The sequence below is a fragment of the Plectrocnemia conspersa genome, unplaced genomic scaffold (assembly GCF_051122295.1).
Source record: "Plectrocnemia conspersa isolate PC_06_02 unplaced genomic scaffold, ASM5112229v1 ptg000014l, whole genome shotgun sequence".
Lineage (NCBI taxonomy): Eukaryota > Metazoa > Arthropoda > Insecta > Trichoptera > Polycentropodidae > Plectrocnemia > Plectrocnemia conspersa.
In genome coordinates, this window is record NW_028277178.1 from 19,130,937 (window position 1) to 19,145,643 (window position 14,707).

At 32.0% G+C, this 14,707-nt stretch overlaps 1 protein-coding gene across 1 annotated transcript; it reads left to right on the forward strand.

The window, feature by feature from the left end:
- Nucleotides 1–2,321: 2,321 nt before the first annotated feature.
- Nucleotides 2,322–4,534, forward strand: noc (zinc finger protein no ocelli). The gene is made up of 2 exons (XM_088203917.1): nucleotides 2,322–2,570; nucleotides 2,643–4,534. Exons 1-2 carry the CDS (start codon nucleotides 2,484–2,486, stop codon nucleotides 3,822–3,824), a joined length of 1,269 nt encoding a protein of 422 aa, XP_088060043.1. The 5' UTR covers nucleotides 2,322–2,483; the 3' UTR covers nucleotides 3,825–4,534.
- The last annotated feature ends 10,173 nt before the right edge of the window (nucleotides 4,535–14,707 follow it).

Below are 14,707 nucleotides of genomic sequence, written 5' to 3' on the forward strand. Positions count from 1 at the left end.
AACTGAAATGCCATCCCTATACCAGATTTGCGTTAGCACAGTCAGTTCGAGAGCTATCCATTTTACCATTTATTATAAGCTCTAAATCACACGATACATTCGATATACTCATCATTACTCCTGTTTATATTTTGAAAAAAATTATTGAAATTAAAATCATTACTATATTTTTTATATTTATCAATCAATAGAATTATAAATTAAAAAATCGATATTAAAAAGAGTAAGTGATGATAAAAATAATTAATTGGCTGGCGATAAACCGGCTGGTCAAAAATGTAGTAAAATTTAATCGCTCCATTTTTTTTTTTAAATACATGGGAAATTATAAAAAATAAATTTCCTATGTATTTGACATATAAAATGACAAACTAAGAAATGAAATACGTTAACTGACGTTAAATAAATCATCGGCGATAAATGTAAAATTGGTGAATTTTCCCTATGACAAATTTACCGGTTTGTGAACTTTCACAGTAATATATTTATTTAAATTAAATTAAGACTATCGTGACCTTGCAGGTAATACAAATGCGTCACCATGATTAAAAACACAATAAATAGTATTATTATTGGTCCAGTTTTCTTGAATTTTAAGAGAGCTTTTGATACAATAGATAAGCATAATGTTCAAGAAAGAGATTATAGATATAGGACGACATTTTTATTTTTTGCGTAGATGATAATGTTAAAGAAGCTGTGGATAACATAAATAATGAATTAGGTATAATAGAAATGTTTAAAAAATAATGTACTTAAACTAAATGTATGTTAATTTTTTATAAGATACGTTAGACAATAATATAAAAATTGTTATAGATAACTTTATTATAGAAATAGTTAATAATATAAAATATTTTGGAGTGATTGTAGATAAAAAAAATTTAAAGAAAAATTGTAATTATATATAAAAAAAATAGTTCAAAAATATGTATATTATCTAGGATGAGTAATATGTTAAGTATAAACACACAAAAATAATAATCTACATAAATCTTCGACTTCGATTATCGTGCAATAATAATATATGCTTGAAAAATTAGATAAATCGATTTTGCAAAAATTACAAAAAAGGGCAATGAGAGTAGTTTTCAATAAAATTATATTTACTAGTTGATGGATTTCAAAGGTTGGATGTACAAAAACTATTGAACATGAATTTTTTAGTATTTATATATATGTATATGTTTTGATTAAATTTGTTTAGGGTATAAAAAATTATCTATAAATTATTAAATTAACGACTTTTTTAAACATATGTTTTTTTTAAATCATGGAAGGAAAATATGAAATCAGATTTAGTCAATCTGGCAAAATAAAGCCAATAAAACAAGCATTATTTCCTTGCGAGTGTGTTTATTATTTTTTTATTTATTTTCGTGTATCGTTTTATTTAATATAAATATTTTATTTTAATAAACGTATATTATATATATTTTCTTATTAAATTTGTTTTTTGTAGTTACTTTTTTCAACCACTTCATTCTCGGGATTATTTATTACATATCATTATAATAAAATAAGTCAATAAAGCATGACCATTTTTTGCTTAATTAATTTTTAAATCCTTTTATTTTTTTATAATTTCAAAATCGTTGACATTATTTTTATTGTTATCAATTATATGTTAAAAAAATAATAAATAAACTTATTAAATTATAAAAATTTTAAACCACTTCACAGCCCTGGTATGAACAAATAGCTATATTAGATAAATAAATGGATAAAATCATGAAATAATAATTTAAATTTATTTATGAATGCATTTTAAAAATTAAATCAACAATTTAATATTTATTTTTTAATATATATTTGAATAGCAGTGTATATTTTAAATTTATAAAATATCAGGAGTTTTTCTACATATAAAAAATCCTAGTCATTCTCAAAAAACAAAAGCAAATTGGTGGACTATAGTTTGAAATATAAATAATCTCTAAAAATGACACATGGCGGTGAGCAGCTCGACAAGTCGTAAAAACGGAGTGAAGATAGAAAAGCATCGGCCGCCGATGCAGGCGGCTTTGCTCAAAGGTTCTGTCACGAGACCGCATGGGTGGCAACATTGCCACCTACCCATTTCAATTTATGCCACTCAAAACGGCCACCGCCATAATAAAACGTTCCCATCTCTCCCCAACACTCGATCTACTCCTAATCCGTCCCTGTCGCACTATCCATTTACAGTTGACGCAAAGACCTATAGTGGTACCGCTCGCACTCATTTGCTGCACTAATAGCGCGCTCTCTACCGTCTCACAGTAAACTGGTGGGGCGAGTCGCGCAAGTCCTTTGATGCCCTGGTGGGGGAACCCTCCGTCAGAACTGTTTTGGAGGTTGACCTGTTCGCACGCGTCGCTCGTTCGCTCTTAAAATCCCGCGATTGTTCGACAAAGTTTTTTGTTCAGTGAAACATTTTTGTGAGCCGTGTTTCGTGCACGCCCGTGACTGTGACGCTTTCTCTCGGATCGATTCTGTCACAAATGGTTGTTCTTGAAGGTGGCGGAATGTTGTCTTCAGGCGGAAACCAATATCTTCAACCCGATTACTTGTCGCCCTTACCGACGACGGTATGTATTTTTTTAAAACCTTTATTGTTATCTTTAAATATATTTAGCTAATAAATCTATTTTTTTATTTAGTTGGACGCAAAGAAGAGCCCACTGGCTCTCTTGGCCCAGACATGCAGTCAGATCGGCGCGGATACACCGCCGCCAAAATCACTCGCTCCATCTCAAGATAAGAAGAAATCAAGCAATGCGGATTCTAATAGAACGCCGCCTACTAAACAAGAAAAACCCAGGACTACGCCAGAAATCAGACATTTGGCGTTCAAGCCCTACGAAAACAACGTTTTGACGAAGAAAAGCGATGAAGTCCGCCCTTCGTCCAAAGCCAGCGTCGAAAGCATAGAGGAGAGAAAGTCCGGAAAGGTTACACCTGGACGCAAATCTTCAACCCCCGTGGCGAATACTCCGGCGCAAGAGGGAGGAAAATCTTCGCCTTCCTCCGACCGCAAGACTTCCTCGCCGGCCGGATCTTCCGGCAGAGGCGCCAGTCCGATTATCCGCTCCGGATTGGAAGTTTTGCAAGGCCACCCCAAGGATTTGCCTCTGGGAACTTACAAACCAGGCATGGGACTTTCGTCTTTGTGCTGTCCACCCGGATTAGAACAACACAATCCGGCCTTCAGACCGCCTTTCGCAGGAGCGCCGTTCTCTCACCAACACGGCTTGGGAGGCTATCCAGGAGCTACGCCATATCTCGGATACGCTCGTGTTAAAACTCCATCCGGCGGAGAAGCTCTAGTTCCGGTGTGTAAAGATCCTTATTGCACGGGATGTCAAGTGTCTCTCCACGGACAGCAGCTGTTGCAAATGGGAGGTTTACCGTCTTGTCCGGCAGGATGTACTCAGTGCGATCATCACAAGTATAGTTTAGCTATGGCAATGGCTCTATCGCCAGGAAGTCTACCCCCGTCTGCTCTATCGTACGCTCAACTCGGTCGTCCTCATGTATGCAGTTGGATCGTCGGAGATTCTTATTGCGGAAAGCGATTCGGAACCTCTGAAGAACTTCTGCAACATCTCAGAAGTCACACAGCAGAAGGATCTTCGCCCGGTGGTGCGCCACTAAGTCCAGGATTTCCAGTCTTAGGACGCTTTCCTGGAGCGCCTCTGAGCCCTCTCTCAGCAGCTAGATTCCACCCTTACGCAAAACCAGGACTTCCTCTCAGCTCGCCTTACGGATTCAGCCCCGCGCTAGGTCCGTATTATTCACCCTACGCACTATACGGACAAAGATTGGGAGCAGCTCACCAGTAATTGGATAATGCGGCTTAGGCTTGCGCTTTGCCAAATTTGTGTAATGAAAACAGTGATAAATCGTTCTCGTGACCGACCGCGTCCGACGGCGTTCAGTAATTGTCCAATTCGCTACTGTGATATAAATAGACAGTTTATGAATAATTTGAACAATGAATAGTTTCATCGTACGAAGACGAGTAAAATCTCAGCTTGCGTGTAGTATTACGATTATAGTTTTTTTATCAATTATTTAATTTGCATAAAAATAGTGAGTTGATTTAAATAAATCTTTTCTAATTATTTAAAAAAATAGTGAAATACATTGTTTTTGAAATTGCACGTTTTTTAGGTTTACTGCTTATATTTTTTATTATGTAAAAGTGAATATTTATTTTTTGATTACCGATTTTTAGTATAAATTGGTCTCTCGAATATTTACCAAAATGTATGTTTAAAAATTTACACATCCAAATAATAAGTTATGTTTGTTGTAAATGTTTTTAAAGATAATATTATTTCGGCGTAGTTTTGATTTGTTAATGAAAATGTGCAATTCGCAATTATTTAAGGTGACTTGTTTGCCATTTATATCTGTATATTTTTTTATTAAATATGTACATATAAAAAAGAAATCGTGCTCAAATCGCTTTGAGTTTATACCTAATATTGTATTGAAAAAATGATAATTTTATTGTGAAATATACTTACCATTATTGAAATATTAAAAATGCATTTTAATTTAAACAATACGTACGCTCATTACACACACACTAATTTATTTTTGATTGTATATTTATAATATAAATACATTTCAATATAATCAAATAAAGAAAGTAACATTTAATCTAGGTATATTACCATTTTGGGAGACGGTATATTAATATTTATATCAAGAGATTAAAATATTAAAATAAAGATTAAATTTCTCGTTGTAAAATGAGAGATAAAATCGCTAATTGTGGAGGTGTACATTTATTATAGATAGATAAAATAATAAAATGAGGATTTAACTTCTCACAGTAAAATAATATCTACATATTTTAATGATTTTGCACCCCGACAATAAAGTTTAATTTTTTAATTTCAATGAAATAAAATAGTGAAATATAAATTTTAAATTATATTGTCGAGTTGAATAATTATTATTGATAGATAGATAAAATAATTTAATTTCGTACTATAAAATATATATATTTCAATGAATTAAAATCATAAATCAGTTTTAATATTATTGATAGATAAAATAATAAAAGATTTATTTCAATGAAATTGTGGTCTATTAATATTTTTGATGGATAATAGTGATTTAATTTCACACAGTTAAGTTTATATTTCAATGAAATTTTAAATGTCCATATCAATTGCGCAACATCACAGGGTGGTCCGTATGCTGTTCGACTTTTGTCCTTTCAACAAAAAAATCTCCCCAAGCACTCGGAATATAAATAATAAATTTTCGACAGCGAAATAAAATGAATGGCCACGCAGCCTTGGTCTGTCAGCTTTCCTGACGTCGGCTTTCAAACGTTATTTTGATTAGCCCCCGACTTGTCATGTAAATTTCAACTGTCAAAAGCATAATTGGGCGCATGAAATGGCGGTCCCTCCATTACGGGCTTTTCGCACTCGGCGCTACCATGAATGAGTGTTGAACCTTTCAACGCATAATAGAGCCAAAAAATTACATTCAAATTATTTTTTTCTCTTTCAAAATAAATAAACGCTCATTTGTATAATGTGGCAAATGGGCATTGTCGAGCGCCAATCATGTTATATTAGTTCGCACGATTCGAACGTGACTTTAACATCTCGCATAATATGATTTACTGAAATTTGCAAATTAAAAAATCAGATTATATATTTATATTTAAAATGAACGAATAAGTCAGGTAATTAGATGCTATGTTTATAACATAATGCAAGCAGCGAATTGTCGCTATTTGTTGATTCACAGATGGCCTTGTACGACTTGAATTAATCACCTTAATATTCACTTTGAGACAAAAAGCCATATATAAGGGGTATAAAAACAAATATAGCTTTATTATATTTAACTGTTTTAGAGTTGAGCTCAAGCGTCTTATACGTGCTCTAACTATCAAGACATTTTATTTGAATTTCTGACGTTTTTAATCATTTTAATGATTTCGTTACATATTTTTCCACAAGTTGGCAGTGTGAAATGGCCAAGTTCTCAGTGACAGGATGTTGAACAGTGTCGACTGTCAGTGATTGAGTGGCTGACAGGTGGTACGGCTACGACTATTTCCCTACTTCGACCCACGGCTTTGCCTTCGTCGGGTCGTCGGCGTATTTTTCTAAACACACTATAAATACGCGTACAACCACGAGACGTCGTAAACACCCAGTAGATGTTGCTTGCTTCACAATACAATCGTTAATCCGTCAACGCGGCACAAATCAGTCGCATTGATTGGACGACAAAAGAGCCGAGTAAATGATATTTGAATACGGCTGGCTTTAAGTAATGTCATATCATTGTGCGAATTATTGAAATTTATTACACAAACAAATTGAGGCGTTCAAAGAACTTACATCATGTTCTAAATTTAAAAGAATTAAATAAAAATGTATTCATTTTGCAAACATTCAAGTACTGAAATAATATAGCATGGGATCCGGAACAAAATATACTAGACCAAATATTATTTTTAATATTTTTTAATAAATTTATAAATTCTCCCTATCAATATATTAAAATATGTATATTGTATTTACAATACAGATCTGCGATTCTCGTTTGTATTTGACTCTCAATAAATTTCGAATATCAGTATGATATTCGAAATTTACCTATTATAACATTATACAGTTGTACCTCGACTTACGAACCTCTTTACATACGAACTCTTCAAGGCAAGAACTTTTTAAATATCTCATTTTTACCTCTACATACTATAGATTCGAGATACGAACTGCGATGCACTGCGCTTGCGCAAGTGCTTTTCGATTTTACACTATGTTTTAAAAATATGATAGCTATCCTTACCGATATTACTAAGGACTTCTAATATAAGATGGCTGATCAAAGTATATTTAAACCGAATTTCGTTCAATAGGAGAGCGCAAAAACAATTATCACTTCTCAGAAGGCAAAAATTTACGTCAAAAGCAATAAAATCGTGTCGGCGCCGTCGCAGTGGGAACGCTCGGTAACGAGCGCAGCGTTCTTAAAGTGAATTTATTTCTAGCACGTATAATCCGCGGTATACTGTAGCTGCAGTTGATTTTAAATATGTAAGTTGCATAAAAGCAAAAGCTGTTAATGTTTTATTCATATGTTCATATTATTGTGTATATAAAAATGGTCTTAAGAAAATTATTTATTAAATAATTTATATTTTTAAAATTCTTACAATAATGAAATATCTAATATTTGTCTTTACATTTTTTAATTTCTTTCTTTTCTGATAATTTTTTTTTATTACCAATACTTTTCTTTATACGTTTTAGCATTATTATTCATATCTGTTTTTTTTAATTATTAGTAGTATATACATATGTTATAGTGAAGCTATATTTATATTAGGACATATAAACTCATGTATCAAAGAATTGATTAACAAATTAAGAATAATCGATCGAATTTCTTCACACCTGCACCCCTTTAAAACAGAATAAATACGAAAACTCAACACAAACGTGATACACATCTGTTTTGAAATAAGTATTAAATTAGTAGTCTCCAACCCATCGTTCGTGAGCTACTAGTAGCTCGCTATGAAATACAGACAATTAATGTATATGGAAAGCTAATCTTTAAAATTATTTTTATACAGACAAATTAGCGTAGTTATTTCTCAAGTCATCATTTGTGCTTTGCGGGTAATTGACATTTATTTTATTTTTAATCTAGCCTCAATATAATAAACAGCAATTTAAAAATCAAAAACTTGTTAACCGCCTTACCTTTGGATTATTATTCAAAAAGTTTGAATAGGAAGAAGAATGTGATCATGAATGAATGAGCCGTTTCAAGCTTTTTGTTTTTATGCTTCATGCGGAAGCATAATTTAAAAATACTTTGAGGTTGTAATCAAATTCATGCGTAAATGGTCCGTTCCATTCTCAGCGTTCACAGCATTTCTCAAAGATGTAAAAAATGAGTTTTGTATCGGGTAGAAATACCGCTTTATATAAAACGTGATATTTTTAAACCGGAACGGCGTTCTGAAAAGTTTCGGATTACTTTCAATCCTTACAATAAAACAGATCATATTATTATTATAACATGAGACATAGATAACTAAGCATCGTTATTGTTTTATTTTTTTTTGACTTAGATTCTTACTTTTGAGAAGAGAAAAAAATTATTTTTGTAGAAAATCAAACAAAACTCAGTTTTAATGTATTACGCCCAATTCTCACTTATTAGAAATCATAAAATTGTGCTAATTGTAATTATGTAAAAAGTAAGACTTTCAATACCGATATCCTGATACTCTGAACTTTTTCAATACGAAAATACCGGTATTTAAACAAAAAAAATATTCTGCGCCATTTATATAATATTCCAAGTACGGATTATGCACTATCCATTAACAAATTACACCAATTGCTAATTGCAATATATATGTCAGCTGTATTAAATAAAAAAATGGAAGTTCATAAACTACGTGATTCTCATCTAGTTGAAGCCTACTGATAAGAAATACAAGCTTTGTATATAGAAACGTGTTGTGTGTAAGTAAATAAAAAATGCGATATTTTTTGTAAATACTTTGATGGTAATCTCTATTCGAAGGTCGAATAAATATTATAGGACTAAGATACAGATATTTTGGAAAGCATGTATTAAATCGCCTTCACTTTTTTATTAACCACTCAATAATACGAAATTAATTGTTAAATGGATACGGGGGTACTAATTAATAATCTGTAAATGATATCCTAAAGCTAATCTTACTACAAACATATTATAGAACCTGAATCGCTTTTCCTAGACAGGAAAAATATGTACACAATATCATATTTTTGTAAAAATATTTAAAAAAAATAAATGTTATTGTTGAATTGTACTTCTACTTACATTATAAAATCCATTTACAAATACTGAAAAATATTTGATGTAGGAATATTGAGAATAATGTTTGTTTCGCCATCTATTGGTGATTAGTAGTATTACAAAAAAATGATTTCACATTAAATTAAATTAATTTAATTATAGTCACACTATCTTATAAATTATAATTGAAATAAAATATTTTTAATTGATTCTAAAATGCTAATGTTTATCTTTGGAATGTCCGCTTGTCTGTCTGTCAATTTTATTTTTTATTTCAATTCGAAATCTAAAAAATATGACTCGCTGTCAAAAACGAAAGTAGCCGATTGTTACACATCAGTCGGATACGAGATCTTCGACTAACGTCATCGCCAGTTAATTAACAATGATCGACAAGCAATGATTTGTATGCGGCTACGAAAGATCGCTGATTATACACATCATATTATTACTATATCCATTTTATTTTTTGATCTGATATGAACAGCGAGACTCGAAGAGAACGTCGCATCCCTTCGTTAAAGCATATCGACTCATTAAAAATATTTTTTTAAAAAAACATTTTTCGAAGCTCAGCGGTATCAAACGGTGGATCGCGTGCGGGTCGGCAGTATAACATGCCGCACGAAAAAAGGTGGGCAAAACCTGTCAGCGATCTGATATTATCGACTTGGCAATCTCTCGACTACTTACCGCCAGACCCTGGACCCTTCTCGCCGGACACGCTACAAAATTGATATGTTTACATTGTGTTCATAACGCATATCCTCGATGTATTTTATATGCGATTTGTACAGTGACTTTTTAGTCACACTATCCACGCGAGCGATTCGCGTACACCGATATGTAAATCGTAAACCCGCGATGGGTTTACAATGTATTCTTTCTATGTACATATTGTACATTCATGTTTTATATTTTTGAGCTACTATTAGATTTATTTAAATCAGTGGTCGTCAAATACTCAATTACCATTATATTGTCTCATCCAAGTTTTTGCAAAAACTCCAACTTCCATTAGATATATGTATGTACATATATGATATTTCTATAATGTCATGTTTTCGGCAGTATTACAATATTTGTATTTATGATACCTAAAGTATCTACAAAATAAATATTCAATCATTTAACTCAGATCAAACAGCTGATCAAACAGAATTTCAAACGAACCCTATCGTCAAAATTTTGGGATAAAGATTTCGACAGTTTTACTGATAACTCAATTATCCTATAAACACACCCTTTGAGTCTAACTCCCATATACTATTTGCATCGTTCTGCAATGTCTCCTCCCCCGCAAAAGGGACAATGTCATTAGTGATGTCATAGTCCGTCCATTTGTGTCAGAAACACGACACCAGACAGATGCTGTTGAAAGACCCCATCTAACCACGGAACCCCATATATCAAATTTATTGACATCTTCATCCTGTCCAGTGTGTATGTATGTATGTATGTGCATATATGCTTATAAATACATACAAAACTAATTATTTCTTAATCATATTACAATCTAATAATATAATAATATGCGCATTGGATACAAGTTTCAGCTTATCTCTCACTTTACCGAAACGAGCGGAGTTCAATCGGTAAAATTAATTGATCAAAGGCAGTTAAACACTTATCCCGTGACGTGGGCGCTCTACCATGGCCTTTTCCGTTTTACCTTTGATCAAAGGCGAATTTAATCTCTGACAAGCGCCCAATTACGTTTATATCTCATGGCTTACTCAGACCTTATCTTGACTACATCATCACAAAATCATCCATGCGTGGACAGCTTCTTTCGGAATTGTTCCCTCTTCACGCTACCGGCGATTGCTATTTGTGATGCGATTTTTCGATTAAATACCTTGAATAAAATCATTTGCTTCTATCAATGATCATTATGCGAGAACAATTGTGTCACAAAGATAACATAACTCGATGTATCACAAATCACACATTTCAATTGCATCAATAGTGTCTTTAAACTATTTTGCTATGAAAAAATACTAAATACTAGTACATTATTGTTGAGTTATAAATTTAAAAATATTACTTTTTCTTTGTATTTTTTTTACAAAACTACGATTTTGGTATAAAAAAATAAGTATTTTATTATTGTAGTGTTGTATAAAAAAATCGACATCTGGATGTTCCTTTTTTTGCATGTGAAAAATATTTTTGTATGTATATCGTTTGATTTAAAATCCACTGCAATTTTTGCCAAAAAGATTCAATAATATGATAGACGTTTAAAGTATTTGTTATTGTAAAATGCAATGTATTATATAACGCTATAAGTGCAGGTCCTATTTTTCAAAGTTTGATGTTATTATTTTTTGTTATTTATTTTTTGTGCAACAATTGAGATCGTCACGTACTGTTTTTTAATGTGAGTTATATGTAAAGATTCTGTGTTTTTAATCTCCAAACATCTCCGATAGAGGTTCGTATGAATTTAGCGAACCCAAATTAAGGAGTTCTTGAATTTCTGGCACCTTAAACTCTTAATTAGATATTAAAGTGTGAATGTCAGTAAGTGGCTGTTGGGTTACCCGCGTTCTCGTATTTATACCTAGGAGATTTTGCTTTTCGCCCCTTTCGGTGGGACGGCCCCAAAAGGGCCTTTGAGTTGTTTTTTTGAAACAGATTTCTGGCCCCTAGAGCTGATTACGAACGGCCGTTTGAATGGCAGTTCCGAATGCAAATGTTTCAAATCATTTTTCAAGGCATTTGCGACGAATACTTTTCATCTTTTACTTTGACTTAATCTGCAAAAGAATTTTTTCACAGTGGTGCTTCATTTCAAAAAATTTGCTCCTTTTTATCTTAGACGACTAAAACTTGCTTGTGTGTATCACATAGCAAAACTGCCTTTATAGCATAATATTTGGATTTTCACGCCTGTAAATTGTTCATAGAGCTTTTTGACCGCTTTTATATTAGAATAAAATTAATTTTATTTTAAACAAGTTCTTAACTTCACTCATATAAATTTAGTAATTTAATATTTGTGGCAAAGGTGTTATGGCGTGTAAAACTAGAGATTTAATGCATATGTATACAGCAATAAACATTCCAACAAAAGACTATAAATGCAAACAAAAATCTAGTTAAAAATTTATTATATAGAAAGGGTGGCCAGTGTGTCGATTGCGATCGACCAGTCGACCGCGATGTTATTTGCAATCGCCCGCGTTATAATATGAGATACAGATATGAGATATAGATTTTTTGTACAATGCTGAATTATATAATTGCCATAATGGATCGATTAATCGTCGGGCGTTACAATACTATTAAAAAATTGATAGTTTTTTTGCTTTCGGCGATTTTTTGGTCTTCATTTAGTCAAGCGTATTTTTTGCTTGCATGATTTATTTTAGTTGTTTTAATTGGAACTGTTAGATTACCGACGTTTAAATTTTGTATAAGCTCTTAACGTGTGATTGAAGTAAAGCATTCATAATCTGAAGTAAAAATATTAATCAAACCAAATTTGATGTTAGCAAAATGGATACGTTCCAAAAAATGTATTTAAAAATTATATTAGAATAGTAATCTTACAAGAAATCTGTTATTCTATTTCACTTATTCCAAATAGAATATTTTATTACGGTATTAAGGAGAACAAAGCGAAATCAGTAGAACACACACCACTAGCCACAAATGGCCGATTTATACCGTTCGTTTCCCAATAGACACTAATCGATTAAAGAGGCCCACAGAACGTGCGCTACGGTCAACTCGGGGCTAAAAGCTCTTCTCTACCTATGCCACATCACAAATGTACATACATCCTGGCAAATGTGCCCATTAATTCCCCGATTGCCTCCAACGGGTGATTAATGCGAGCGCTAATCGTGTGTACAATCCGAATTGACGAAATATAGACGGATGGCTTAAACCATGAACAAAAGTCAATGGTTAGGTAAAGTGCCTCAAGCTTAGTCTAATATTGACCGCTTTAAGCTATTTAATATTTAAGGGGACGATCTGATTACAAACGAAAAAAATATATAGATGATAGAAATATTAACAGTTGCCTTGAACATCAAAAGTTGAAGGCACATTGTCACACAATCCACAGCAATGTAGCATCAGCAATACATGTAGAACTATGTGCATATATTGACAGGATTATTTCGGATTGCGAGGTGAATTTCGGATCAAAAGTCTAATATATAAATCGGTCCAATATATTTATCTGCCAATTAAAGCATGTGGCGATTTTCTTGAAGACTTGATAGTGACGAAGGCGAGTAACATTAACATGTGAGCTGCAGAAATATTTTTTTATAATACAAGTCCTCGCATTAGCTAAATCTATGTCTGTGTTTGAATTTGATAAATAGTATGGATATATACTTGATAGAAAGAAGTCCTAATTTTATAAATATTATTAATTCTCCATATCTGAGAGTAAAAATTTCAAGAAATCTCAGCTTTATCGCATAGCCTTCGCAGGGAAAGGGTCGCGACCTAATCAATATTAGATTTATGTATACACGTTTTGACATGGGTCGGGGACCCACATTTTGTACAATTTCATCGACTAAGTGAACATGCGACCATATCCGACAACAAGGGGCCCCACGATGTGCCGAGGGAGCCGTGTAACGAGCAGAGGTCATATGTGAAAGGGATGACATCCAATGTCAGACAAATCCCCTACTTTAATAATATTGTTGTAACGGGATATCGCCGCAACAGATTTTCGGTTGCCCGTTTTGTCGGTATAGTTTTAGGACTCGTACGTCACGTTAGCCCCTTAATGGAATTGCCTACATTTTACCCTTTTACTCTTCTCCATGGCCGTGTTTGCCTTTTATAGTTATGTTTATATTTTATATAAACACAAAATTCAATATATGAAACAAAATCGGCAGTTAAAGTAGCCAGATCTCGAATTGGTGATCTCGTGGACATTTAAAAATTAATAATGTTTTTTTCTTATTTTTTTAAAATACAAAAAATAAAAAATAAATTCAGTTACACTAATACAACTAGCATGTGAAAAATATAGTAACATAAAAAATATTCGAAAAGATAATATAGAAATTAAGAACATATTAGGAATTAACTAATTAAACAATTAGATCCCATCTATAATTATTTTTAATATAATTACCGATAGTGTTTCTTCTCAAAAATTTCTTAATAAAATTTCTCTTAAAATATTTTGTTAAAAATTAAATTTATATTAATATTTTTAAATGGTTTACTTCTGGATTACTAATAACTAAAAAATATTTGGTCCCGAGATTTTTTAAGAATCGTTAGAGTGAATAAATTATAATAAAGTGTTCAGGTGCTCAAAACCCCCAAAGTTTTATGACCGACTCTAGGGATTACTACTAGTACACATTTCATTACGACTTCCTTGAATATTTATCGGTCAACAAAAAAAATATATGTTATCAAGTCCTGATGAAGAAAAATGAAGCAATAGTCAATGTTTTTTATGCAAATGCTATAAATTATACGATGCTGCTATTTTTCAAAATATGAAGAAAAAAGAATGTATTGAAATGCAACCGTTAATTATACATGCATTATAATAATATTTCGTATATAAATTTGGAATAAAATAATAATGTACTCGTTATTGATAACAAGTATTTTATTACTCTCCACGTTTATTTATATTTAAATTAATAACTATAATATAATTTACATACATGAATATTGATCTAAATTGTTGTAAATTAAATCAGTAAAAATATTTTCTAAATACAAAAATATATATTGTATATTACATCTATTTTTCATATATATAAATTTTTCAAGAATACTTGAGAAGTTAGAAAGACTGATCACCGCACTATGTTAAAAATTAATGTAATGAAAAAGAAGTCTTGTGTCTGCTTTCTTTTTGTGGCAC

What these genes read in the sequence shown, in the direction of transcription:
- noc (XM_088203917.1), top strand. Translation starts at nt 2,484, where the DNA reads ATGGTTGTTCTTGAAGGTGGCGGAATGTTGTCTTCAGGCGGAAACCAA. An exon ending in TGTCGCCCTTACCGACGACG is followed by an intron (nt 2,571 to 2,642) that starts GTATGTATTTTT and finishes TTTTTTATTTAG; the next exon opens with TTGGACGCAAAGAAGAGCCC.